The sequence below is a fragment of the Elephantulus edwardii genome, unplaced genomic scaffold (assembly GCF_000299155.1).
Source record: "Elephantulus edwardii isolate Elephantulus edwardi_28Jun2011 unplaced genomic scaffold, EleEdw1.0 scaffold00001, whole genome shotgun sequence".
Classification (NCBI taxonomy): domain Eukaryota; kingdom Metazoa; phylum Chordata; class Mammalia; order Macroscelidea; family Macroscelididae; genus Elephantulus; species Elephantulus edwardii.
This window is the reverse complement of record NW_006399751.1, coordinates 6,251,495-6,276,386: the sequence shown is the minus strand read 5'-3', so window position 1 is coordinate 6,276,386 and position 24,892 is coordinate 6,251,495. Positions and strand designations below refer to the sequence as shown.

Here is a 24,892-nt window from a genome sequence, read left to right as displayed (position 1 = left end):
AGGAAATTTCTGTGAACCTATTACCCAGCTTAAACCATTATTACTAATAACCAGTTTAACTCATCTATACCTTCATATATTTATGTCCTTCCTCTGGATTATGGTAAAAAACAACAACAAAGGTCACGAATAATGAGGAAGCAGTATTTTCTGTTGGACGACTTAAATATTCTGAGTTTCAGGGCTCAAAATTTAAGCCATTTTGCCAGTCAGTGCTCACACATGTTTCACTCTGTGCTAATAATTTACTTCCTGTTTCAGGTCAGCAAATTAAAACGGCACATACGGTCTCATACTGGAGAGCGTCCATTCCAGTGTAGTTTGTGCAGTTATGCTAGCAGGGACACATACAAGCTAAAAAGGCACATGAGAACCCATTCAGGTAAGACTGCTCCCCTACCAAACCACTTTGCAGTGAGTCCCAGGGACCCAGTGAATCAGCACCCCCACCCACCCTCTGTCCATCATTTATCTGAGCCATAGACTGCCGTAAAATTAATGTATGGTTACACTAATATATATATATTAGAAAATGAATTATATTCCTGTTCAGCATTATTTGTTTGCTTCAAGCAAATTGAAATGCTACTTTTAAGGGAGAAATAAATAAAAAACAGTTTTGTTTTTAGAGACTGTTAGATTAATCAACCCAATTAAATCCATTTCCCTATTTATTTTTTTAAAGAAAAAAAAAACCACAACAACAGAGCAACCATATTGATCTTCCTTCACCTGTCTACTCTTCCCCAGAGTTAGGCATTGTTGTAGGAACGAAATATGAAAGACTCTATAGGAGAGCTGGGCAGAACACTTGAGGACTTACTGGCTATTTCTAGAGATAGGTATGAGTGAGGCTCTATCCTGAGCTCCTACCTCAGACTTAAGGATTCTCTGTGGTTTAGCAAAACTGCCCTTGAATTAACTTTGCTGTCACAGTGTCTTATTAAATTTGTTTATTCTGTAATTCTTTTAAGGGGAAAAACCTTATGAATGTTATATTTGTCACGCTCGGTTTACCCAGAGTGGTACCATGAAGATGCACATTTTACAGAAGCACACAGAAAATGTGGCCAAATTTCACTGTCCCCACTGTGACACTGTCATAGCCCGAAAAAGTGATCTGGGTAAGTAAATTAACTAGTGACACTACTAAATATTGAGGTGATATAGATATATATTTGTGTGTGTGTGTGTGTGTGTGTGTGTGTGTGTGTGTATGCATGCACACGCACACACATTTTTGAAGGATTTGTGAAGATGACTGTAAATTCACTCTCTGACTCTTTAGTTTTGCATATGTAAACATCCTGCACTGTGATAAAAGTTGTTGCTTAGCTGTTGAAATGTTTTCTCTCCTCTTTCCCGTTGCTGCAGTCAAGCCATAGAGATCTCCTCAAACCATCCCTGACACCCACTTTGTTCTTCCTCACTCCTCCAGTGACTAAACCCTGTTTATTTAGCATCCCACACTCTTCACCTTTTCCTCCCCATCCTTTCAGACCTAAGGCCATCACTGTTGTTTAGACTGCCATTGAGCCTTACATGACAATATTTGAGCCGTCTTTATGGTCTCCTCACATGAGTTGCTCTTTTTTAAAATATATTCTTTAAGTAAGCAACCAGAGTAATTTTATTGAAGAAAATGTATTATTCGCGTGTTAAAATGCCTATTTGTGTTTTTACCAGCTATTCTGTATGTTCATATTTTGCTTTCAGGTGTCCACTTGAGAAAGCAGCATTCCTACATTGAACAAGGCAAGAAATGTCGTTACTGTGATGCTGTGTTTCATGAACGATACGCTCTCATCCAGCATCAGAAGTCACACAAGAATGAGAAGCGCTTTAAGTGTGACCAGTGTGATTATGCTTGCAGACAGGTAGGGACTTGGATCTTTAGAAGTACTCAGTGCTTGCTCCATGCTGTTAGGAGGGCCTTTATATATACGGGCTTTTTTAAGTATTAATTTTCATTTCATTTACCACCACCGCCATTGTGCCCCGAGTTCACTTTACTGATACCAGTTACATCTTGTGAAACCATCACCTATAATAATTTTCAGTGGTAACTTACTACTATTTTTTTTCAACGATGACAACCAGTACTTTTTTTTTTGCTTTTTATAATTTTTTATTTTTACAGAGGTTTTGGATTTCCATTCATTCATTGCCGCAATTTTCTCCCTTCCTACCCTTCCCCACCAGGTCGCTTCCCCCTCCGAAGAGAGGGGGGAAAAAAAGAAAAAAATTCCTTCATTAGTATACAATTCCCATGTCCCTTCCCCCCACCCCCCACCCCGAGTACACTTCTCTATGCAACCTTAATTCTGGATTCCTGTGCTAACCATAATAATCATATATCACTTCTAATCTGTTCTTTCCCTCATCTGTTTCAATACAATATATATAATTTATCCAGTTTTTTCTGTCATACCCCCACCCTGATGTCAGACCCATTCTACAACAGTGGCACCATGCAGTATTTGTCCCTTTGTGACTGAGATATTTCACTCAGCATAATGTCCTCCAGGGTCACCCACTTTGAATAATATTGCATGAGTTCCTTATTTTTCGATGCTGCGTAGTATTCCATTGTGTGGCTATACCACAGCTTCTCTATCCATTCGTTTGTTGATGGGCCCTTAGGCTGCTTCCAACTCTTTGCTATTGTAAACAAAGCTGCAATAAACATGGGTGTGCATATATCTGCTTGGATGGCAGACATGGTCTCTCTGGGGTATATTCCCAGTAATGGGATTGCTGGGTCAAATGGTATCTCTATTTGCAATTTTTTGAGAAAGCGCCACACTGCCTTCCACAATGGTTGCACCATCTTACATTCCCACCAACAGTGAATAAGAGTTCCAGTTTCTCCACATCCTCGCCAGCATTTGTTGCTTGGACAACAAGTATTTTTAACTGGTTTATAAGGTACATTGCCAAATCAGAGACCTTGCTCTTGAGTGCTATCAATCTCCAGTTATTATTTTATTCAGTCACAACTTAACTCCTCCTAACCTAAACTTCCAAGTTCTTTCTCAAAATTATATGGACATTAAATCCAGGACTAGAGAGGGTAAGAGTCTGCTCCTGGGACACGATGCTTGGGACAGGAGCTAGAGAAAGCAGACCAGGAGGAATTAGTGACTTTGTTTGCACCAGCTCTGTGATTGCAGTAGTGTTTACTCCAGGAAAGATGGCTTTTGTCTTGATCAACAGTTTTGAGCCCAGACTGGAGTGAGAGAGGGCTGTTGGCCATGTGTGAGTGCATGCGTGTGTGTCTGTCTGTCTGGTTAGTGGCTCCATGGCCAAGGTCTGAGCCTCTTCTACTCCTGTTTCAGGAGAGGCACATGATCATGCACAAACGCACCCACACTGGGGAGAAGCCTTACGCCTGCAGCCACTGCGACAAGACCTTCCGCCAGAAACAACTCCTCGACATGCACTTCAAACGCTATCATGACCCCAACTTTGTCCCTGCTGCCTTCGTCTGTTCCAAGTGTGGGAAAACATTTACACGCCGGGTAAGAGACAAAACTTCACTTCACCGATGATAGCATTCTTGATTGCGTTCTTGATCTTCCACTGGCAAACAGGACAGTGTTTTCCTTTGCAGCTATATACATAGAGATGCTCTCTCCTCTGGAAAGGGCCAACCACTCACCCTCACCTGGTTTTCTATCCATTTGACTTTTAAGATCTTTTCCCTTAAAAGATTGAAATGTAAAAAAAGGGCTTCTGTCGTGAAGTGGCACACGTAGGTCAACTCTATTGCTCTACGTGTGGAATCGACATCAAGAGATTTCGGAAGTGTAATTTTGTTTACTGGGCAGCTGGTGATCGTTGGTCCCGGAAATGTACTCTGGCTGAGGATCTGTTCTGATCATTTTTGCATGCCGTCTGCTGGCTGCTAAAATTGCTTGCTCTTCCCTCCTTTCTCTCCCGCACTCTTTGTCTCTCTCTGCCCATCTTCTCCCCCCACCCCCCTTCTTACTGACTTTGCTCCAGATTGCGACCAGCCCCCCAAGATAAGGAGAGCATGTTCAGGATACGTTTAGCAAATACTAAGAAATCTAGACTTGATGACTATCCCTCAGATTTTAGTTTATTACACTAAAATTTAAAAAAACAAAAAATAACCACCAACTAACATCCAATATTCACATCTTGATGTTAGTCTTTTTTTACTAATGTGCAAGAGGGTTTTGTTCCTTTTGTTAGAATACCATGGCAAGACATGCTGATAACTGTGCTGGTCCAGATGGTGTAGAAGGGGAAAATGGAGGAGAAACCAAAAAAAGTAAACGGGGAAGAAAAAGGAAAATGCGTTCTAAAAAAGAAGACTCTTCTGACAGTGGTAAGTGGCTGGCTTCTTGAGTTAGTTGTCCTTGCACCAGGTTTTGGTTCCCAGGTTCCAGTACGTTTATGAATGTATACATGTATATGTTGATTACAGCACTTGATTCCTGGGGTAAATTTTCTTTTTCTTGTAGCATCCTAGTGCTTAGTAATCTCATATATTCTCTGTTCACTTAAATCCAAAGCTAAAATGGTATTTTTAATCAATAGCTTATGTGAAGGTCCCAAATTAATAGTCTTCCAAGACTAGCAGAATATCACCTTACATGAATAATTTAGTAAGAATACAAAGTTGATTCCTATGAGGCAGAGATTAAAGATGTCCCGGATATCCAGCTTTTCCAAAATACTATTCTGCTCCATCATATCTAACTTCAGCTACTTCTCCCCTGAGTTCTTTTCTCTCCCATCTTTGGGTTCAGTAATCCAGTGCAACATCTCACAGAACTCATAAAAAACCCACAAGGAAGTAGCTCAGTTTGGTTGTGGAGAATGGCAAATTCCAAATCTATGGGTCAGACATCACTCTGGAGGGCTCTTGTGACTCATGGATTCAGGGGCTGACTCCAAATTGGTAAGTCAGCAGTAGGCTGCTGGCACGAGTCTCCAGACATGAAGAGTCAGATTCAGGACCCCAGCAAAAGAGTAAACCTGCTAAAGCTTTCCTATATTGGATGAAGACCACCCTTCAAAAGAGCTTCCCTCCTGTAGCAGGCCATACAGGGGTAGGAAGGTTATGACTGCAGCAATTTTAAGGTTTTTTCTATCCTCATAAGACCTTCAGCCTAGCCTGAAGGGAGTTGCCCTGTCAACCCAGAGGGCTAACCTCTCTGTCCATAATGAGTTGAGCTGCTAACAAAGGCTGTGTTTTCTCCATTGGTTCAGACCTCAGGGGAGAAAAAAAAAGATGAGCAGTCTCCTCCCTTACAGTTTACAGTTTAAAAAAACCCAGTGAAGGGTAAGCTGTGAGTTGCTTCCTACCCAATAGCAATGAGCTGAGTAAGGCAGTGACTCAAAATGTATGCCATCTGTATCCTGCCTCATTAACATAACAATCACCCCAAAGTGGAACCATAGCTGCAGGCTTCAAAACTCATTGTTGTTGAGTTGGAGCTGACTCATAGCCGACTCTCCAGCTGGATTTGGAGGCTATAAATGGCACAGGAGATTGATTGTACGTCTTTCTCTATAAGAGCCACTGAAAGATTGGAACTGCAAGAATGTGCCACCTTTGAATTAGCAGTGCAGCTTCCTACAGACTACTCATCTGAGCTCCCTACCATAGGCTTGTTATTAGGTGCCATCAAGTTGACTGCAACTAAAAGTAACTCTAATAGTAACAGTCAGTCTTAGAGGCTAGGATTTATAACACATCACAGAATGGAGGCATTGTGACTGGAAGGGCCACATTAAATGACTTCGTGCACTACAATTCTCTATTTTCTCAACTTAATGCATTCATCTTGAGCATCTATAATGTAAACTGCCTGATATGGATTGAATTGTGTTCCCCAAAATACGTGTTGTAAATTCTCTATACCCATGGTAAGAATCTCATTTGGGAATGGATTCTTTTCTTTATTATAACAAGATAGGAACAGTATACAAAACCTGTTGTGAGTTACTCTTTTTTTTTTTTAAATTTAAGTGAAAGTTTATAGAGACTTAGGGTTTCCAGTCATTCACTGTTACATGAGTTACTCTCTTTTGAGATATGAATGAGATTATTTGCAAATGAAAAGCAGAGGTGAGAGAAGATACTTGCTAGGCCACATGACCATAGTCCAGGAGCAGAAATTCAAGAGAAACCAAGGGCTTTCTTCAAAACCACCAGAGAGAATGCCTTCCGCTGGAGTCTACACCCTGAATTCAGACTCCTAGCCTCCTAACTTGTGAGAAAATAAATTGCTGTTTGTTAAACCCACTCATTTGGGCTGTTCGTGTTTTAACAACACTAGATAACGAAGACCCCACTCTGTCATCCTCACCTTGAATTGTGTTGATCAGAACAGTTAAGGGTAGCTTTTCTGCTCCAGTTATAGTTCAAACCTTACCCATTTTCTTTCACGGAAACGCAGGTGACAGTACTTAGCAAGTGTATGCTGTTAACCCAAAGGCTCCACATTCCCATTGTTTCAGGGTCTGCCAGCAGCTCCGTTGTAGAAAGACAAGCAGTCTGTTCTGTTGGGATTTCCAGCCTCAACCCCAGTGAAGGGTCACCGTGAGTCAGAACCAATTTGATGACAGTTGATTCCGTTTTAGTTAGTTAATTTTCCCATTGTTGATGCTCTTTGGGGTGCTTTTTATTTTTTCCTTTCTAGCTCTGAAATTTGGACAAAAATATTGAAAAGTGTTGGGATCCTATTAATGAGATAGGGCTGCTGGCTTCTAAGTGAAAAGACCTACCTGGGCTGAAAAGGTTTTAAATTCTTACGGGGAGGAAGATGGGCAGTCTCCTCCAGAGATTAACTGCTTCTGCTAACCCTCCAGGGGGGTCACCTGTCAGTACACAGCAACAGCATGGAAAGAGAATTTGGTAGAAGAATTTGATTTTTAGAGTGTGCTTTCTCATAAGTGCCGTTAGACAAGATCTTCCGTGATTTTTAATGTAGTTCCAGCATTTCTTCATTTTTGTGCTCATTGGTAGAAATAGTCAACAGGTAATAAAATGCCCAAAAAAAATTATTTCAAAGAATTTCTATGATTTATTATAAAATATTTGTGAATGCATTATGTATTTAACAAGTCTTTTTTTTTAAGTGTGAGATGTTGGCTTTTTGGTAGTTTTTGTTGGGTTTTTTTGTTTCTGTTTTTTTTTTTTTTTAATTAGCAAGCTCTTCAATTTTCTACTAAGAAAATTTCTACTGGGATTTGCAGGGCAGCTTCTTGCCACTAGGCCACCACAGCTCCCAAAAAGCCTCCCAGAGGCATGTGGTTCGAATCTACCTGATGCTCTGCTGGGGAAGGAGGGACAGTCTCCTCCTGTACCAATCAGATCCGAATTGACAGTACACACACAAAATAATAACATTTTTTTAAAAAAATTGGAATTTTTTTTAATGGAATAGACTTTAAAAGCATTATTCTTCAAGTCATTGGATATTAAGTGGTTAGTGTTATCAGTTGCTGTTGAGTTGATTTCAACTCATGGCATCCCTGTATGTACAAAAGAAAGTAGGTGTCTTTGCTCAATTGTTTTTTTGTTGTTGTTATTGTTTTAATTTTTTGTTGTTTTTTGTTTGGGTTTTTTAAATTTTTCTTGTATTTTTTTTAAAATGTGTACCATCAAATCAGATCTGACTGGTACAGGAGGAGATTGCCCCCTCCTTCTCCAGCAAAGCATCTGGTGGATTTGAACCGCATACCTCTGGGATTGCAGTGCACCGTCTTGCCACTAGGCCACCAGAGCTCCCTTGCTCAATTGTTATAATACCGCTTTTCCCTGAGAATCATGTTGTCGACTGTGGATGCCAAGTACCTCCAGGAATGTGCAAATAACCTGGGACATGTAGGTCCCTGTACTTGGTTGTAGTTACTACAGACTGTTCACATCTTTGGTTTTCATAGTACTGCTGGGTTTTCTTTCATAGTTAATCTTCCCTTCAGTCTCTACTAATCCAGTTTCTCAAGAAGCATTTAGGCTGGAGGAGAGAATTCCATCCAAACGTGAGGAAACATGGAATCACACTGTCCTGTCCACAAGTTCTCCCTGTTGACTGCAAAGATTGACTGGCTGAGTCTATCTGTTGTTACTCTCAAGGCGTTTTGCCAAAATTTCTCCAAGCCAATGAGCCTTTGACTTTACTAACTTTATTTGTGTACTTTCCCCCTACTTCTGCCTGAGTTTCTTTCATTTTCTAGGCTCTGTACCAACTCAGTCAATAGGGGGGTTGAATAAGTTAAATAGGGAAGCATCTTGTTCCCGACACACTGCACCATCCAGCATGCTGCTCACATTTTTGTTTCATGTTTCAGTCACTTACTGTTTCAGTGCTTGACAACAGGGCATTTTGTCCTGAAGATGAAGTAGTCACCCACAGATAACTAAATGTAAACGCCCAGTTCCAAAGAAAGGATGTGCAGAAACCTGTGCTGCTCAGAGAACAGCAGGCCGTGTACGTTTTGTGCCACAGTAATTGAGAGGGAGTCAAGATGGATTATATTTGATCCCTCAAAAGAAATGTAAAATTCAGCTGTCTTGCTTATGGTGCCACTTACATAGAATGGGCTGCCTTTGATATGTTAATAAGACAGAACTAGTATAGTTGACCCATAAGGTTTTTGGTTGGTTTGGGTGTTTTGTTTGTTTGGTTTGGGGTTTTTGTTTGGTTGTTTTTGTTTTTGTTTTTTTAATTTTTATTAACTTCTATAATTAGTTTCATTTACATTATATTTCATTCATGCGTGTTATGAGTTTTCTCCCTTTCAAACATCTTGAGTCTTTATTTTTTAAATCCAAGCAGAGATGGGGAAACAAAATACCAAGCCACATGAGGATCACTCAGCAGCAGAAACTCAAAGAAACAAGCACCCCTAAATTCAATGTTATAGCCTTCTATGAGAAAAGAAATTGACTTGTTAGCCCCACTCATCTGTGGTATTTCTGTTCTAGCAGCCCTTGGTAACTGAGGAGCAGTTATAAACACTCTCCTTGCAGCTGTAGTCAGCAGAAGAGCCCCAGCCTGAAGTCTCCGGCTCTCTCTCACCTAACACAGCTTCTTTTGATTTGTTTCTGTGTAAAGTAGCTGTCCTTTTGATCTTTCTGTGACTATGAAGCATATTGGGAGTGCTTTAAGGGATTACTCCAGGAAACAGGCTCAGTGTGTCATGGTTTTTGGTTGGTTTTGGATGATCATGATGATTCTGTGTGTGTACCGTCAAATCAGATCTGACTGGTAGAGGAGGAGATTGTCCCTCCTTCCCCGGCAGAGCATCTGGTTGTTTTTTATTTTCTTTGGTTGGTGGTTTTTTGGGGTTTTTTTTTGGTTTTTTTTTTTTTAAGGAAAGAGAAAGTTAAAATATTAGGGGATGGACTAGGAGCTAAGAATGACCCACTGGATCTGGTATAACTGAGAAGTAAACCCAGTATATGGCCTTTGAAAAAGCTCATCAGTGCCCAGGATGATCTTTAAGCCTATATAAAAAAATATCCCCTGAATTCTTATCAAAACCAAAATAGTAGTTTAGCTTAACTGCAAAAACATGTCTGCTTTGTGCATTATACTCTCGTAGGAATTGGGATCAAATTGACAACAACAACTGGAAGTTCAGATAGGAAACTTGGAGGACATTGAGTTTATGTTAATAATAAGGAACAATTCCAAAACAAGATGGAAATGGTTGCAAGCTCAAGAATGTCATCATTGTCACTGAATTGCACGTGTCCAAATTATTGAATTGGTATATGCCTTGCTGGATATAGTCTCAATAAAATAAAAAGAAATATAAAATTAAAAATTAAACCATTTCCATTTTCATAACTAGCAAAAACCCTAGAGGAAACTTTACCTTATTTTCTTTTTTGGAACTTTACCTTATTTTCAACCCTAAACACTCTTGCATCTTTGTCCTATAATGGTACAAGGTAGAGTTACCTCTTAAAAATTTGAAACCCAGTATTTGAGTTTGAAGTTTAAAAAAATAACATTCAGTGATCTAATTGGCTTACATAAAATATGAATACTAGTATTCACAGGTACTTGTATAATTCTGTTACAATACTAATTTATTATAATAGTGCTGATAGTGAAAATTCCAACAAAGTATTTGAACAGACTTTTCTTAATTGTGTAACTAGACATAACGGAATTTGTGGTGGTTTTCTTTTTTGTTTTCCCCTTCCACTGCTCTCCACCTCCCCCACCCCCCAACCTGGTATTTATGATTTCCTGAGAAGAAAATGCTGAACCAGACCTGGATGACAATGAGGATGATGAGGAACCCGCTGTGGAAATTGAACCAGAGCCAGAGCCACAGCCTGTGACCCCAGCCCCACCGCCCGCCAAGAAGAGGAGAGGACGGCCTCCCGGCAGAACCAACCAGCCCAAACAGACCCAGCGTAAGTTGCTCGTCCCATTTAGAGCTTGGCTAACCCCCTCTCTCAGCACTGGGCAGGGGAACCGGATCGGTTCATGTTCTTTGGAGATAGGAACTGATCCATAACAGCATGTAAGGTCGTGTCAGGAACAGGCTTCTCAAGAAACAGATTTTAGGACTTTTTCTAAGGAACATTGAAGCAATTTCAAGAAGCCTGCTGCATTTCAGCAGGGAGTAGTCCGCAGGAAAAAGGGTACTGCTTCTGTTTTACAAGATGGGTACTGTTATTGTGGGCGGGTATCTTGCAAAACAGCCAAAGATACAGTCAGCAGAACGGGTATGATGATAAATGTAAAAGAGCTGAAGTTTAAAGGATAGGATGGAAGGATAAAGCCATTCCGGGCTAAGACTGAAGTAGTGACCACTTAGAGAATGTGGACAAGGTGGTCTCCTGTTATAACTATCTCTCTCTCCCTTCCTCCCTTTCTCTCTCTCATCACTCATCTCTCTTATCCATAGCTCTCGCTCTCATACACACACACACACCGCTCCACGCCACCCCCATTTTAAAAAGTCACTAGTAGCCTGGGAACCAGCCTCTTGTTTCACCTGAGCATACTTGGGTGAAAACACTGCTAGGAGGCCTCGGGATGTGTAAGAATTTCACAGTTCTTTCATATTTAGGCTCCTTGCTGTAAGTGTTATAAAACAAAACAAAACTCCTTCAAACATGTGGAAGTCTACATCTGTGCTCTCTGCAGTTTGTCTGCCTCTCATGATTGTAAACCTCAAACTTGACAGAGTAAACCAGGAATTTTAATGTGTTATCTGAAAGGATTATCGAGGATAAGAAGGAACTCGGGAGGCGTAGTCTGTAACGCGTTGCATCACTCTGGATCAATTCAGCCAATAGTTCTAAGGAAGAAAAATGGCCACTTCCATTTAATATTTACAGCCTCAGAAATGGAGAAGTTGATTGCTTTGCATCAGAATGATCTCAGTGGCAATTAATTTAATGTTTGCATGTAAATGAATGTCAGTATTTTCTTTCTTGATAACATCTGGAATACTAAATATTTATCAATGTGTCTGTCTTTTAGTATTTTATGACTACTAATACTTTTCTGTATTATTAATATCCAATTCAATGTCAAGTCTGAAAGTCTTGGTGGAAGCCCTGATGGCATAGTGGATTAAAAGATGGCTATTTCCAGATGCTCCGCTGGAGAAGGAGGGGCAGTCTCCTCCTGTGCCAGTTGGATCCAGTCTGATGGTATACTACAAGAAAAGAAAAAGGGAGAAAAAAGATGGGCTATTAGAAAAAAGTTTGGCGGTTCAAATCCACTAACCTGCCCCGAAGGAGAGGATGAAGCCATCTGCTCCCATTAAGATTTACTACCAGACCCTCCATGGAGGGTTGCTGGGGCTTGGTCTACTGGGCAGCAGTGGGCTTGGTAGTCCCGGGCTTCAGTTACCATTTGTTTAATTCATATTCTTTTTTTGCCAGCAACAGCTATCATTCAGGTTGAAGACCAGAACACAGGTGCAATTGAGAACATTATAGTTGAAGTAAAAAAAGAGCCCGATGCAGAAGCTGCAGAGGGGGAGGAGGAGGCCCAGCCAGCTGCCACCGACGCGCCCAACGGAGACCTCACGCCTGAGATGATCCTCAGCATGATGGACCGGTGATGACGGGGCCTCGCCTCCAGGACTGCTCAGGGCTGTGTTTAAACGGCCTGCATCTTAAATTCTTCTCCCTCCCTTCTTCTTTTGGCTTTGGGAAAAGCATCATTTTACACCATTTTACCAGATGTACTGAGAACTAAAACTTCCAAGAATGATGTTAGGAAAATGTGATTTAACTAGGACTTGCTGTTTGATATTAGCAATCATGGAATGTTCTGAAACTTGGAGGTTTACTGAGAAGTGCTGAGGACAGTGTTGAAGCCTACTTGTTTTCTTAGATGGAAACAGAGACATTATGCCCTCTTGCTTCGGTAAACCACTCCAGAATGGCCGCCACGTTTCCCAGAGTTCTATGGTCTTCTTCCCAGGAGTTTTTAATTGTAAATGCAAACTTGGGAAGGTCTTAGACTTTTAAACTGTTTTTTGCTTTTGCTTTTCTCTGACTCCCTTTGCTTGGAGTCAGCTGCACACCAGTAGTATGGCATGCTACGAACGGTTTCTGTCCTGAAAACTTTGCCTCTTTCTTGGCAAAGATTCTGGTATGGTCAAGCTTGTAAATAACTTTTTTTACATTTTAATCTTTTCCATTGATTAAGAAGTGCAGTGTAAGAAAACCCAGCAGTTTAATTACTTGCAAATTAAGTTACCACAGACTCTGTAGTGTGTAAATGTTGACGAAGAATTGGATTACAATCATGTAGCAGAACAGCACCCAGACTGCTGCCCGCTAATGACGGACGCCCGCACACCCGCGTGGAGGATCCTGCTTCCCAGCCCTGGAGCCAGCATCTGAACCTTGTGTAATTAGCTTTCAGTTATGATTTCCCATCTCCATTTTCTTTGCTCTGTTTGTAGCAGAATTTTGTGTTTTATAATCCTCTGTTAAAGCAGAAGGATGATTATGAGTGGGTCACAGCGGCCCTTAAAAAAGCTGGGCCAGAAAATTTCACTAGGTCAGTAATTTAAACTTTGGATCTTAAAAAAATAAAATTAAAAAGTAATAATGTGAAATAAAACCAACTAAAAAGTGATTCTTGCACATGAACTGTCACATGTTTAAAATGTGTTTTTTAGAACGCCTCCATTTTGCTGATTTCAAACACTTTTCTTCTGTGTATTGCTTTTTAAGAGAGCCATCAGTTAGCTATCAGACTCTAGGTTGATGCATTTTGTACTTAGCTGTACTGTGTGATATTTTTCATTATTTTAGGACGCCAACATGAGACTTGTAATAAAATATGTAATGGGTTGAAAACTGGGAGGAGAATCTACTGCTGTACAGCTAATAAATCATAACGGATTAACAAGTGCTCCAAACAGTCCATCTCGTGTGGTTCATGGCTTGTTGCGGGTGGTGAGTCTTCCCAGAAGAGCCAGGTGGAGTTGTCAGGCCGCCTGGCCCCTCAAAAGCAGGCTGTGTTCCCAGAGATGCCACTTCCTCTCTAGCAGATGGGAGGAGGCGATCTTGGCAGACGACGAGATGTTAAATGCATCCTGTTGCAAGTTAAACTCCCTGAAAGTATAGTAGAGAGGCGAGTGGGTGGACAGCGTCCACCTAGGCACTTGAAAACAGTGGGTGGGGACTCACTGTATTGTCCAGACATGTCTCCCAGGAAAACAGGAGTGAACCCCAGGGCCTCTGGGGCCTTGCCAGTCTCAGACTCCTCCTAGCCAGGCAGTACCTTGGACTGAGAGAGACCTCAGCTGTCCCCACAGAGCTCAGAGCTTCTGTTCCATCCATGGCCTGGCTGGCCCCCACCCCCAGGCCATTGCAGTTATTTCACCGCACACATGACTTTTTAAATTCTAAGTTTTTATTTACAGTAGAAAATCTCTTGCAGAGCTATGAGGCATTTCTCTTCAACATTGAATGTTCAGAAAGGGATTTGTTTTGATTGGAGAAGAGGCACGAAAAGTGCTATTAAAGCTGAAAGGTTACCCTATTGCATAGCCCATGACGACGGCTGGATGGCACCTAACAATTGTTGCCAGTTCTCAGGAGTGAGTACCTTGCTGGGGAATACATAGGTAACATTTGCCTTTTTAGCACTTCAGCTACAATTCAGTGACAATTACGTTCATCTTGTTATATGCCATTTAGTCAACTATGACTCCTAGCGACTCTCTACCCAGTGCAGTCCTCAGACTCGGACATCCCGAGCCAGCTCCACAATCTCCAGTGTACTCAACGCCCATTGTGACAGTCACCATGTCAGTGCCATCTTTCCGCTCTTCCTTTATTGTCCCTCTACCTTTCCAAGCATGACGTCCTTCAAGGACTGTTTCTATGTACCATGGAGTTGGATCCAACTCCTTGCTGACCCTCCAGTGGGTTTTGTAGAGGAAACAAATTGTAAGGGAGGAAATTGCTCATCTTCACGGAGCAACTGGTGGATTCGAGTCTCATGCTTTCAGATGGGTAGTTAAGGTCCTTACCACTAGGCCACCAGACCAGCTTCAAGAACGTGTTCTTGGGTGCCATCAAGTACAACTCATGGTGACCCTGTGAACAACATACCTGAACCCTGCTCCATGCTGGGCCACCATCAGCATCTTCGACACACTTAATTGCTGCAGTTTGTGTCAGCCTATCTCATTGGGGTCTTCTCACCTCCAAGTATGATGCCGCTCTCCAGGGAACAGACTTTCCAAAAAGCATGCCCAAAGTATGTCAGATGAAGCTTTGCCTGTTCTCTTGACAGTGGATTGTTCAGGGCTCCAACACCATAGCTCAAAGGCATCAATAATTCTATCATCTTTATTCATTGTCTAGCTGTCTGATGTGTAGCAGGTGATTGAGTCAAGGGCTGGCTCCTCATAATTCCCCAGTTTTCTGTTACCCTTAAAGGGATCTGTCCTTTGAAACCATCTGAGGTGAGCCCTGCACAGAGATGCTGCCTGGGCCTTCCTGCTGGCAGGGCCCAGCCCCATCCTGTGTGCTGAGATGGCAGCCTTTTTCTTCTTCCTCGTGAGCTTGTAATGTTTCCTATGCACCCACGGAGTGCTGTGCTGTCCAGAACACGTGTGTGAACAACCGGAAGGCCTCTGAGTCACTGACGCCTGCAGGAGCTGAGTCCATGTGTTCGCTTGGGCTCTGATAGCAGTTACATTTGTTCTATCACTACTGTGCTGACCACCGGCAGTTAGAGATTTGTGGCCAACTCCGCAATCCTGGCCTGATTTCAACTCCTGCCTCCCTCCTGAGTGCTAGAGCACTCCCTCTACTGGCCAGAGCCAGTGTTGCGGCTGGCTCACACCTGGGAACCCTTTAGCAGTCTCTTGATGGTTTTCTTATCTGTGATTCGAAAGAGAAAAGCCCCTGAGAGATGGACTACTCCTCTGTTTTGGAGTCTCAGGATTGCCATGGTAGACTAGGCCAAAGTGGTTATTCATCAAGTGCCAGGCATTGTTGTGAGCATTTCTGTTGTGTTTAGTCCTTAGAACAACACTTGGAAATATTAACTCTTACAGACAAGGAACTCAATGACCAGAGAGGCTAAACATCTCGGTCAGGTCAACAGCTGTTAAGAGATGGCAGCAGGATTTAAACTCAGAATACCTTTAAATTCTGTATTCATGGCCACTTTGACATATTGTAAATTGGATGCAAGTTCTCACCTTAAAAACATGAGGCAGCCATATCCCTTAATTCTAATTCCTTTTAAACAGCTCACAGCATCTTCACCTGAATCTTCTCACTGGTCAGCCCTTAGCTATCACACCATTCTCCTGTGGCTTGGAGGACTCTTGCTACTGTTTAGTTTTCCCTTTGTCTCAGGCTTCGAAGAATTTTACCAAGTGAGAGACGAGATTTGGGCCAGGGGGCAGGAAGTAATGTGGAGGTCAACTAACCATCTGATCCTTTTGCTCTGAGGTTCCAAGCCCCATTGCAGAAAAGGCTAACTTGAAATGGAGAAGAAATCAAAGACCCACTGCCCTGTACCTCTGCCCTTCCCTGGGTAATGCCTGTCTATGGGAAAGAGAGAAAGCTGTAGGGTATGATTAGATTGTAAGAGAGGGTGGGGGGAAAATGTGTCCCTTCTGAAATCTCTCCAGATTCTAGGTCTCTGACCCTTTATAGGGTGACTGACAGAGTCTGAGTGGTGTACATGATTAGGCAAGTAGGTGAATATGTTAGCAGTTCAAATCCATCCAGTGTCACCTAAACAAAAAGATGGCTTTCTACTCTAACAGGTCATAGCCATTAATACACTATGGAGTATAGTTCATCTCTGAGACATAAGGGGTCACGAAAGATCTACTCCAAGGTGATGGTTTTATGCTGGTAGTTGATCCCTCAGCCCATGGCCTTCTGACCCCTCGCTGTCCTGGAGACCTTTGTTGACCTCTCTACCGACAGGACCTTCTCTCTCAAACTCACCATCTCTCCAGGCACCTAGATTTCGCTCAGTAGTCAGCCTCTGAACCAACTTGGACTGCAGGTCTTAACCCCAGGTTGCCCCCTTCAAGGTCCCTGCTACACAAAGCTGAGGCCCCTCTGCTGCATATAATAATAGCCCATCCCCGCACTTCCAGAAGTTTATGAATCCTTAGCGAGGATATAGATACCAGGTTAGGAACAAGGGATTCATATTCCGAGTAGAGTGCTCAAACCCCTTACAGGCGCGCACCCTGGTTCCTCGCCCCAAGCCTGGCTCTCCAGGATCCCCGGGCGGGCAGCGCCCCCTGCTGCTCACGGCGGGAACTGCGCCATGGGGTGAAGGTAGGGGGCTAGGCACACGAGTGGCGCGCGGCGTGCGACCTCCTCTGCCGAGCGCCGTCCCCGCACCACGCTGTCCTCGTGAGGCGCTTCTGCGGCGGGGCCGGCGGGCGGGCGGGCGCTGGGTCTCTGCCCTCCTCCCACACTCCGGCCCCGCGGGGTGGAGTCGTGTCGGGGCAGCCTGGCAGGAAGCCGCGCGCACTTTCCGCTGCCGCCTGAGCAGGTGGGTGCAGAGCGGGCCTGGCCCGGCTTCCTGTGTGCGCGCCCTCCGCCACCAACACCTTTCCTGCCTGAGCTCTCGTAGGGGCCTCCCGGCCACCCTGGCCGGGCCCATGGCCCAGACCCCCGACGGCATATCCTGTGAGCTTCGAGGTGAGTGCTGGCCCTTCCCGACTACATGACTGGGAGCACGCAGCCCCCAAAGCAGGGCCTACAAGCCGCACCCCGTCTAGAGGGCTTGGGTCCCCAGATCCCCTCCACGCCTTCCTCACAGGCCTACAGAGGATTCCCAGGCCCTAGCTTGGTACACACCTGGCCACAAATTGGCCCCCAAGGAAGGACCAAAGTCATCCAGCGGGATGCCTTTCCACAGGCGAGATCACTAGGTTCCTGTGGCCGAAAGAGGTGGAGCTGTTGCTGAAAGCCTGGCTGCCTGAGCGCCAGGGCGCCGAGCAAAGCCATGTCCTGGTATGTGGCAGGCGGGGGCCAGAGCCTTCCGGGGAGGAGGCTGAGGCCCAGGTGGGAAGGGTCCCATGCCCTTTGTGCCGGTGCCAGGGGTGGCAAACCCTGTCTTCCCACAGGCGCTGCTACGTTGGAGAGCCTTCCTGCTCCACACCTGCCCGCCCCTGAGGGTGAGTCCCAGAGCCCACCAGCCAGGCTCCTGTCTACAGCAGCAGCCTGTCTACAGCAGCAGCCTCTGTAGGAGCTGTCTGGGGAGGGTTATGTATCTTGTCCTCCCAGCCCCTGAGTTTCCAACCACACTGGACTCCCAGTTGTCCCGCGTCCAGGCTCCCATGGAGTGGGACTGGGTCTGGATCCCAGCTGACCTAGATGCTCCCTAGGTGGACTGCACATTCAGCTACCTGGAGGTCCAGGCCATGGCGCTACAAGAGACACCTCCCCAGGTGAGGCACAGGACCCCACCTGGGCCTGCAACCTGGAATTTCCCCACACCCCTCCCCACCCACACCAACGCTTGGAGCCCAGGTCCAGAAGCCCTTCCTCCTCAGGTCACTTTTGAGCTGGAGTCCCTGCCTGAGCTGGTCCTGGAGTTTCCTGGGATGGCCGCCCTGCAGCAGCTGGCCCAGCACATCACTGTGGCCATCAAGAAGGTCTTTCCTCGCTCAGCCCTTCGGTGAGGCCCAGCAGTTTCAAAGGGGCTGCCGAGAAAGAGGGCAGCAGGGCTGCAGCTGTGGATGGACACAGTGGGCTGCTCCATGTCTCAGGGGCTAGAGGGCCTTTGACCCTCTTCCCTCACCCCATCTCCCCAGGAAGCTATTCCGGAGGCCCACGCCCCCCTCGATACTGGCTCAGCTGGAAAGGAACAGCCCCTCAGAGGCCACCACATCTGGCAGCCCCTGTGGTAAGAGCCAAGGCAGAGCCACTCTGAGCCTCCAGACCCCCTGGAGTCAGAAGTTCCCAGACTGAACAGAGGCCTTGGGGTCACAGACACCACCCAGCCTGGGTCTGTTGTCCTCCATCTCCGTCCTGTGTCTTGTGTTCAGGTGGCTTCTCGGAGACCTATGAGGCTCTGTGTGACTACAACGGCTTCCCCTTCCGAGAGGAGATTCAGTGGGTGAGGGTAGGGTCCTCTCTGGGAGCTCTGGAGAAATGATCCCCGCAGCTAAACCCCTCCCCAGCCCTCCTGATTCCAAGCTGGTTGGAGACACTTGCTTCCTGTCTAGGATGTGGACACCATCTACCATCGGCAGGGCTGCCGCCATTTCCGCCTAGAAGACTTCAGCCATCTCTGCAGTCGGTGCGTGACCTGCTGAGAGCGAGGAGAGGATAGGCCTAGGCCCCACACTCCTGGGCCTCCTTTTCTGTGGATACGGGGTGCTGGGCCTTGAATCTGGCCAGAGGATCCTGAGCTCTATCTGCACCCCTCTCCAGGGACCTGGCCTTGAGTGTGGCTGCCTTGTCCCACAACCTGTGGTTCCGGCGCCTGTCATGTGTGGACATGAAGCTGGTGAGGGTACATGGGCAGGGAGGGGCAGGGGCGCTGAGGCTGGGGTGCAGCATTTCTGAACCTTCTTCTGATCCCCAGAGCCTTGAAGTCCTGGAACAGATCCTGCATGTGATGAGTCAATCATCTCACCTGGAGGAGCTAGTGCTGGAGACCTGTGGCCTGAAGGGGTGAGGAGTGGGCGGAGAGAATGGGGCAGAGAGTGTGGTGACCTGGAGAGAGACAGGGGATTGCAGGGTGGGAGGGTCTCACACGTGGAGTCTGGTTCCCAGAGACTTTGTGCGCCGGCTGGCCCAGGCACTGGCAGGAAACTCCAATTCTGGACTGCTGGAGCTCAGCCTGGCTGGGAACCTGCTGGATGATCGAGGTATGGCTGAGGCTGGGGAGCCTGGGGCTGGCAGTCAGGGAGGGCGAGACCCACATGGCTGCCCCATTCCCTAGGCGTGGCTGCACTCTGCAAACACCTAGAACAGTGTCCCAGAGGCTTGAGGCGGCTCAGCCTAGCTCAGACAGGTCTGACACCTCGAGGTAAGCTCTGGGCAAGGCAGGGGTGGGCTAGGTGCAGAGTCCATCTGATGACTGAGCTCCTACCACAACCACCAGGGATGAGGGCTCTGGGTCAGGCTCTGGTCACCAATGTGGCTTTCAACTCGGCTCTTACCCACCTGGACCTTTCTGCAAACTCCGGAGCGCTGGGGCCCTCGGAAGACAATGGGGTGAGTGGCTCGCTTCCAGCGCAGAGATGAGGGGCATCAAGCAGTGGGGCATGAGGAAGCTTTGGATAGGACGAGCCTCACTCTCCCTCCCTTCAGAGCCTCCATAGCTTCCTGAGCCGTCCTAATGTCCTGACGTTCCTGAATGTCGCTGGCACAGACGCTGCCCTGGACCCTGTGAGGGGGTTGTCGGTGGGAGGGACGGAGGGTGGTCTGGGTGCAGGAGAGGCCTGGATACTGTAGACTGGAGTCGCTGAGTGGGGGGACCTGGCGAAGCTCAGGTCTGTGGTGCGCCCTCTGCCCTCAGCTCTTCACAGCACTGTCTGGTGGCTGCTGTGCCAGCCTCACCCACCTCGACGCTTCAAGGAACATCTTCGCCCGCATGTAAGAGGGTGTCCCTGGGCGGGGAGTGTAGGCAGTGGCTGCCTGGCGCGTGGAAGCCCACCTCTCCGCTCCCCCACCCAGGAAGGCCCGGGCAGCACCTGCCGCACTGCAGCTTTTCCTCAGCCGCGCAGGGGCACTGCGCCACCTGAGCCTGGCGGGCTGCCAGCTGCCGTCCGATGCGCTCAGGTCAGTGTCACCGCCCATTGCCCCCGTCCAGTCTATATGGCCACCACCCAGGCCCGGCCAGCCCTCCCGCATCTCCCTCTGCTCCCAGTGCACCCACAACCCTTCGTCCTCTCCTGCTCCCCCTCTTGGTGTTCGCTGGCCCCCTTAGGCTGAGGCTCCCCTTGCATAGGATCATGCCTGGCCTGTTCCCCATCTGTGACCTTTCATTCCAGGTCCTTGTTGAAAGGCCTTGCGTTCAACACAGCCCTGGGCGATCTTCACCTGGACCTCAGTGGTTGTGAGGTGAGCTTTCTGCCTGGCAACCCTGGCACGCGGTGAGCCCCCATGTACCAGCAGAGTTGGGATGTCACCCACCCCTCACCTTTCTGAGCTCCGCACCTCCACATGCAGCTGCGCTCTGCAGGCGCTCAGGTGATCCAGGACTTGGTGTGTGATGCGGGTGCTGTGAGCTCCCTGGATCTGGCGGATAATGGTGAGACCACCAAAAAGCCCCCCAGCTCCCCAGCTCCCTCCCTCCCACCCCACCTCCACTACCCTGCTCTTATGTGACATGAACCACCCTCAGGCTTCGGCTCAGACATGGTAACTCTGGTCCTGGCCATTGGAAGGAGCCGGTCCTTGCGGCATGTGGCACTTGGGAGGAACTTCAACGTCCGGTGCAAGTGAGCTCCCACCTCCACACCTACTCCTCCCAAGCAATACCCACCACTTGGTACCCCCCAACAGCAGCCCTTGCCCACAGGGAGACCTTGGACGATGCCCTGCACCGGATTGTCCAGCTTATGCAGGACGACGACTGTGTGAGTTCCCAGTACCTCGTGGGGAGTCCTCAGACAGTAAACACTTGTGGCCTCCTGACTCCTGCTTCCCACATCCTGTGACTTCTCCTTGCTGACCTCTCCAACTAACAATGGCTTTCTCTATGCCCAGCCCCTGCAGTCTCTGTCTGTAGCAGAGTCGCGACTGAAGCTAGGCGCCAGCGTCCTGCTCCGGGCCCTGGGCAGCAACCCTAGCCTGACAGCGCTGGATATCAGTGGCAATGCCATAGGGGACGCTGGAGCCAAGATACTGGCCAAAGCGCTGCGGGTCAACACGAAGCTCCGGTGGGCGGGGTCAAAGTGAAGGGGTGGGACCAATGGAGAGAAGGGTGTGGTATGAGGGGGGTGTGGTCAAATGGAGAGCAGCCAATGGATGGGTGAGGGGCGGAGTGAAAGCCTGGACTGGTGTGCGGGGCAGAATGGGGTTCCCTGCTGGCTGGTGAATGGGTAAAGGTGGGGGCCCGTGCGGCGCTCTGCCTCCAACTGAAGCTGGACCGCGCCCAGGTCTGTGGTCTGGGACAGGAACCACACATCTGCGCTCGGCCTGCTGGACGTGGCGCAGGCCCTGGAGCAGAATCGCAGCCTGAAGGCCATGCCCCTGCCACTGCACGATGTAGCCCAGGCGCAGCGCAGCCGCCCCGAGCTGACCGCACGTGCGGTGCACCAGGTGGGCGTTCCCTTTCCTCCTCGCCCCGCCTCTGCGCTATGGTCCCGCCCCCAGCCCGCCTCAAGGTCCCCGGTCCGCAGATCCAGGCCTGTCTGTGGAGGAACAACCGCGCAGACCTCGCGTCCTCCGACCGCGCCTCGCGTCTGCAGCTGCTGGGTCTGGTCTCAACTCCCTCGGAGCAGGTCAGTGTCCCCTCCTCCAACCCTGAGAACGCACAGGGGTATGAGGGAAAGAGTCTCTGCGAACCTGAAAGTCTCCGTTTTCCTGGGTCCTGTGTAAATCCCTCTCCTTGATCTGGAGCTGGACCAGTGAGTGATTCCTCAGGTAGCATCTGGATAACAGTTCTTGCTGCCTTAAAGTATTTCAATAGGTTCTTCTGTTAAAAAGACAAACAAAAAGCTAAACTATTTGCAGTCCAGTCAATTCCGACGCAGAACGGATTTCTGACTCCACAGGGTAGAGTAGCAGTAACTGCCCAGTAGAATTTCCACAATTATAAATATAAAGCGGATCACTAAATCTGCCCACAGAGCAGCTGGTGGGTTTGAACAGCTGACCTTCCACTTCGAGCTGATTGTTTTACCCCTGTACCACTAGGGCTTTTGGTTACAGACAAGGTATATTTAAAAGCTTCCCTCAATGTTCCTGTCTCATTGCAGCACTGTTTCTGACTTTCCATACACAGGGTCTCCCTTCCTCCCCGCTGACCCCTGTGGCCCAGCAGCCCTTTGTCTTGTTTCATCCCCTCCACTACCCTGCCTTTCTGCACTGCTCTCCCTTCTCAATTCTCAAATCCTACTTCTCTCTAAACTCCTGGGTCCAGATATCCAGCGAGCCTGTTATGTGCCATCAAGTCGGAACCAACACACAGCTGACCCTTTAGCAGGTTTGCAGAGGTAGTAAGTTGCTCATGTCCTTCTGTCTGTCCTTCTGTGGAGCAGCTGATGTATTCAAACTGTGTGCCTTTGGGATTGCAGCACAGCTTTTAGACCACCAGACTTCCAGTCCAGACATCCCGTAGGAACCTCATGTTCAGACTTCCAGTCCAGGGACACCTTAGGGGCCTCATATTCTATACGTCTCCCACAAACCTTTCTACCAGGAGGTGGAACAGGGCTGTGGACACCCATCCAGCTGTCTCCTAAGCACACCAGAGCTCTCACAGTCCTCTCTGGTGCTGCCTTCTGACTAGCCTTCAAGTCAGCCTTCCTCCCCTTCAATCATGCCTGCGCCCCTGGTCCCTCCTCTTTAGACACCTCACTTTCATATCTGCCCAACCTTCAGACAATTCTCTATGTGGCTTCTAAAACAGAGTGGACTGACGGCTCTTATTCTTCCCATTCTGGACGCTTCTCCATTCCGTGGGAAGTGTATATAAAATCTCTAAAATAAAACAAAGGAAGGGATCCTGCTCCCCCTCCTGCAGCTGGTACATTCTCTAAGCGGTGAACATGATAATGTCACCTTTACAACATACCTTTCTCTCTTTCCAAGACTCTTGAAGGGAGGCAGAATCTGGGGGGTTCAAAGGGCATTAGGCTGAACCTGATCCCTATTGTCCCTCCAACCTCCAGGAAGTGAATGAGCTGTGTCAGTCGATGCAAGAGCATGTGGAGCTGCTGGGCTGTGGGGCAGGACCCCAGGGTGAAGCTGCTGTGCGCCAGGCCGAGGATGCCATCCGCAACGCCAACTTCTCTCTCAGCGTGAGCCTTTCCCCCACAAGAGGACCCTCCTCCTCTTGGTCAGGCTTCACTCTTCTTTTTCTCCTTGGCCTCCAGGTTCTCCCTATTCTGTATGAAGCTGGGAGCTCCCCAAGTCATCACTGGCAGCTGCAGCAGAAACTGGAGGTCCTTCTGGGACAAGTGGGTGAGGTCTGCCGCCAGGACATCCAGGTGAGATGGCACATCTCCCGAAGTCCTCCCACGTGTGGGTCTCAACCCTCATCCTGCAGGCTTGGCTGTGATGTTTCCAGAGTCAATGTCCTGTGGGGGTTCGAGCAAAACAAGTTGCCTAGGCCTTGGTCACACCTTTACCATGCTCTAACCCTTGCCTAGGACTTTACTCAGGCCACGCTGGACACAATGAGGAACCTCTGCCCACAGATGCTCCAGGGACCTGGCTGGGGGGAGCAGCTAGAGAGGGTCTTGGCAGGTTCACAGGGCCTCCCAGAGCTGCTCCCAGACCAGCTTCTGCAAGATGCCTTCAGTAGGCTCAGGTAGGCTGCATGGGGCTCTCCTGATTATCACTGGGGCAGGGCCAATGCACTAACCTCTGACCTTTGCTGCCTTCAGAGACATGCGGCTATCAGTCACAGGGACCTTGGCAGAGAGCATTGTGGCTCAGGCTGTAGTGGGTCTGAGTGCAGCCCGAGATCGGCTGGTGAGAGGGAGCTGTGCACTGGAGGGGATCTGTAATGTCTCTGGATGGTCTGGGGTGCTTTAGGAGTCCCATAGCATAGATGGGAGCATGGCTGAGGCCCCATCTACCCATCTCTGGGGTGCCTGGTATTGCAGGTAGAGAGTCTGGCTCAGCAGGCCACAGTGACAATGCCCTCCACCTTATCAGCACTGGATGGAAGTGAGCCCAGCCCCCTGGAGCCTGGGGAACTAGAAGGTCTTTTCTTCCCTGAGAACAAGGAGAAAGAGGTAGGTGCTCCAACTCTCTGGCCTAGAACCCGAACTGTCACGTGGCTCTGGAAGGTGGGGAGGTAGCACTTCTGGCATTACGCTCTCCCACCTCCAGGCTGAGTCTGCCCACCAGGATGGCAGTGTCCCATGGAAATGGCCTGAGACTAGCCATTGTCTTCACCTGGTTCCTGCCACTCACAGTAAGTCAGAGCCAGGGGGGAAAGGTGGAAGTTACCGAGGTTGGCAAAACTCCTGTGGCCCTAGGGACCAGAACACCTCAACATATTCCTTCAACCCTGTCGTGGGCATTTCCCAACCCTTGAGTGGGTCAGGCCAGGCACCCTGTGAAGTTGCAAGGTTGAGGTCTGTGGTCAGCTTGGAGCTGGACCTGCCAGATGAGGGGCGGAGACATTGCTTCCACCCCCTTCCGCCCTCCCCCTCCCTCCGCCTCCTCTATCCTCCTCCTCCATCCCTCCCCCCACCACGGGTCGCGCATGCTTGCGGGCGGTGCGGG

General features: G+C 47.9%; 2 protein-coding genes across 4 annotated transcripts in view; both read left to right on the top strand.

Annotated features, from left to right (window-relative positions):
• CTCF (CCCTC-binding factor (zinc finger protein)) overlaps positions 1–13,395 on the top strand; it is a 60,771-nt gene extending 47,376 nt beyond the window's left edge. The window contains exons 4-10 of one of the 3 annotated variants that reach the window (XM_006878688.1): positions 262–382; positions 975–1,124; positions 1,717–1,877; positions 3,339–3,521; positions 4,219–4,354; positions 10,253–10,414; positions 11,900–13,395. In XM_006878688.1, coding sequence (XP_006878750.1) covers positions 262–382; positions 975–1,124; positions 1,717–1,877; positions 3,339–3,521; positions 4,219–4,354; positions 10,253–10,414; positions 11,900–12,081 — 1,095 coding nt within the window. In that variant the 3' untranslated portion in view covers positions 12,082–13,395. The remainder of the gene's footprint in view (positions 1–261; positions 383–974; positions 1,125–1,716; positions 1,878–3,338; positions 3,522–4,218; positions 4,355–10,252; positions 10,415–11,899) is intronic. The other 2 variants (XM_006878687.1, XM_006878689.1) reach the window with 2 other exon arrangements.
• Positions 13,396–17,130: 3,735 nt separating this feature from the next.
• RLTPR (RGD motif, leucine rich repeats, tropomodulin domain and proline-rich containing) overlaps positions 17,131–24,892 on the top strand; it is a 12,455-nt gene continuing 4,693 nt past the window's right edge. Inside the window, exons 1-28 of the mRNA XM_006878895.1 lie at positions 17,131–17,170; positions 17,391–17,485; positions 17,599–17,649; positions 17,860–17,922; positions 18,028–18,152; positions 18,289–18,380; positions 18,523–18,593; positions 18,703–18,776; positions 18,911–18,986; positions 19,065–19,153; positions 19,256–19,350; positions 19,425–19,511; positions 19,587–19,699; positions 19,796–19,873; positions 20,004–20,080; positions 20,162–20,266; positions 20,479–20,548; positions 20,657–20,738; positions 20,832–20,928; positions 21,009–21,066; positions 21,197–21,369; positions 21,589–21,751; positions 21,832–21,933; positions 23,326–23,454; positions 23,530–23,643; positions 23,806–23,966; positions 24,043–24,130; positions 24,265–24,396. Coding sequence (XP_006878957.1) covers positions 17,131–17,170; positions 17,391–17,485; positions 17,599–17,649; positions 17,860–17,922; positions 18,028–18,152; positions 18,289–18,380; positions 18,523–18,593; positions 18,703–18,776; positions 18,911–18,986; positions 19,065–19,153; positions 19,256–19,350; positions 19,425–19,511; positions 19,587–19,699; positions 19,796–19,873; positions 20,004–20,080; positions 20,162–20,266; positions 20,479–20,548; positions 20,657–20,738; positions 20,832–20,928; positions 21,009–21,066; positions 21,197–21,369; positions 21,589–21,751; positions 21,832–21,933; positions 23,326–23,454; positions 23,530–23,643; positions 23,806–23,966; positions 24,043–24,130; positions 24,265–24,396 — 2,700 coding nt within the window. The remainder of the gene's footprint in view (positions 17,171–17,390; positions 17,486–17,598; positions 17,650–17,859; positions 17,923–18,027; positions 18,153–18,288; positions 18,381–18,522; positions 18,594–18,702; positions 18,777–18,910; positions 18,987–19,064; positions 19,154–19,255; positions 19,351–19,424; positions 19,512–19,586; positions 19,700–19,795; positions 19,874–20,003; positions 20,081–20,161; positions 20,267–20,478; positions 20,549–20,656; positions 20,739–20,831; positions 20,929–21,008; positions 21,067–21,196; positions 21,370–21,588; positions 21,752–21,831; positions 21,934–23,325; positions 23,455–23,529; positions 23,644–23,805; positions 23,967–24,042; positions 24,131–24,264; positions 24,397–24,892) is intronic.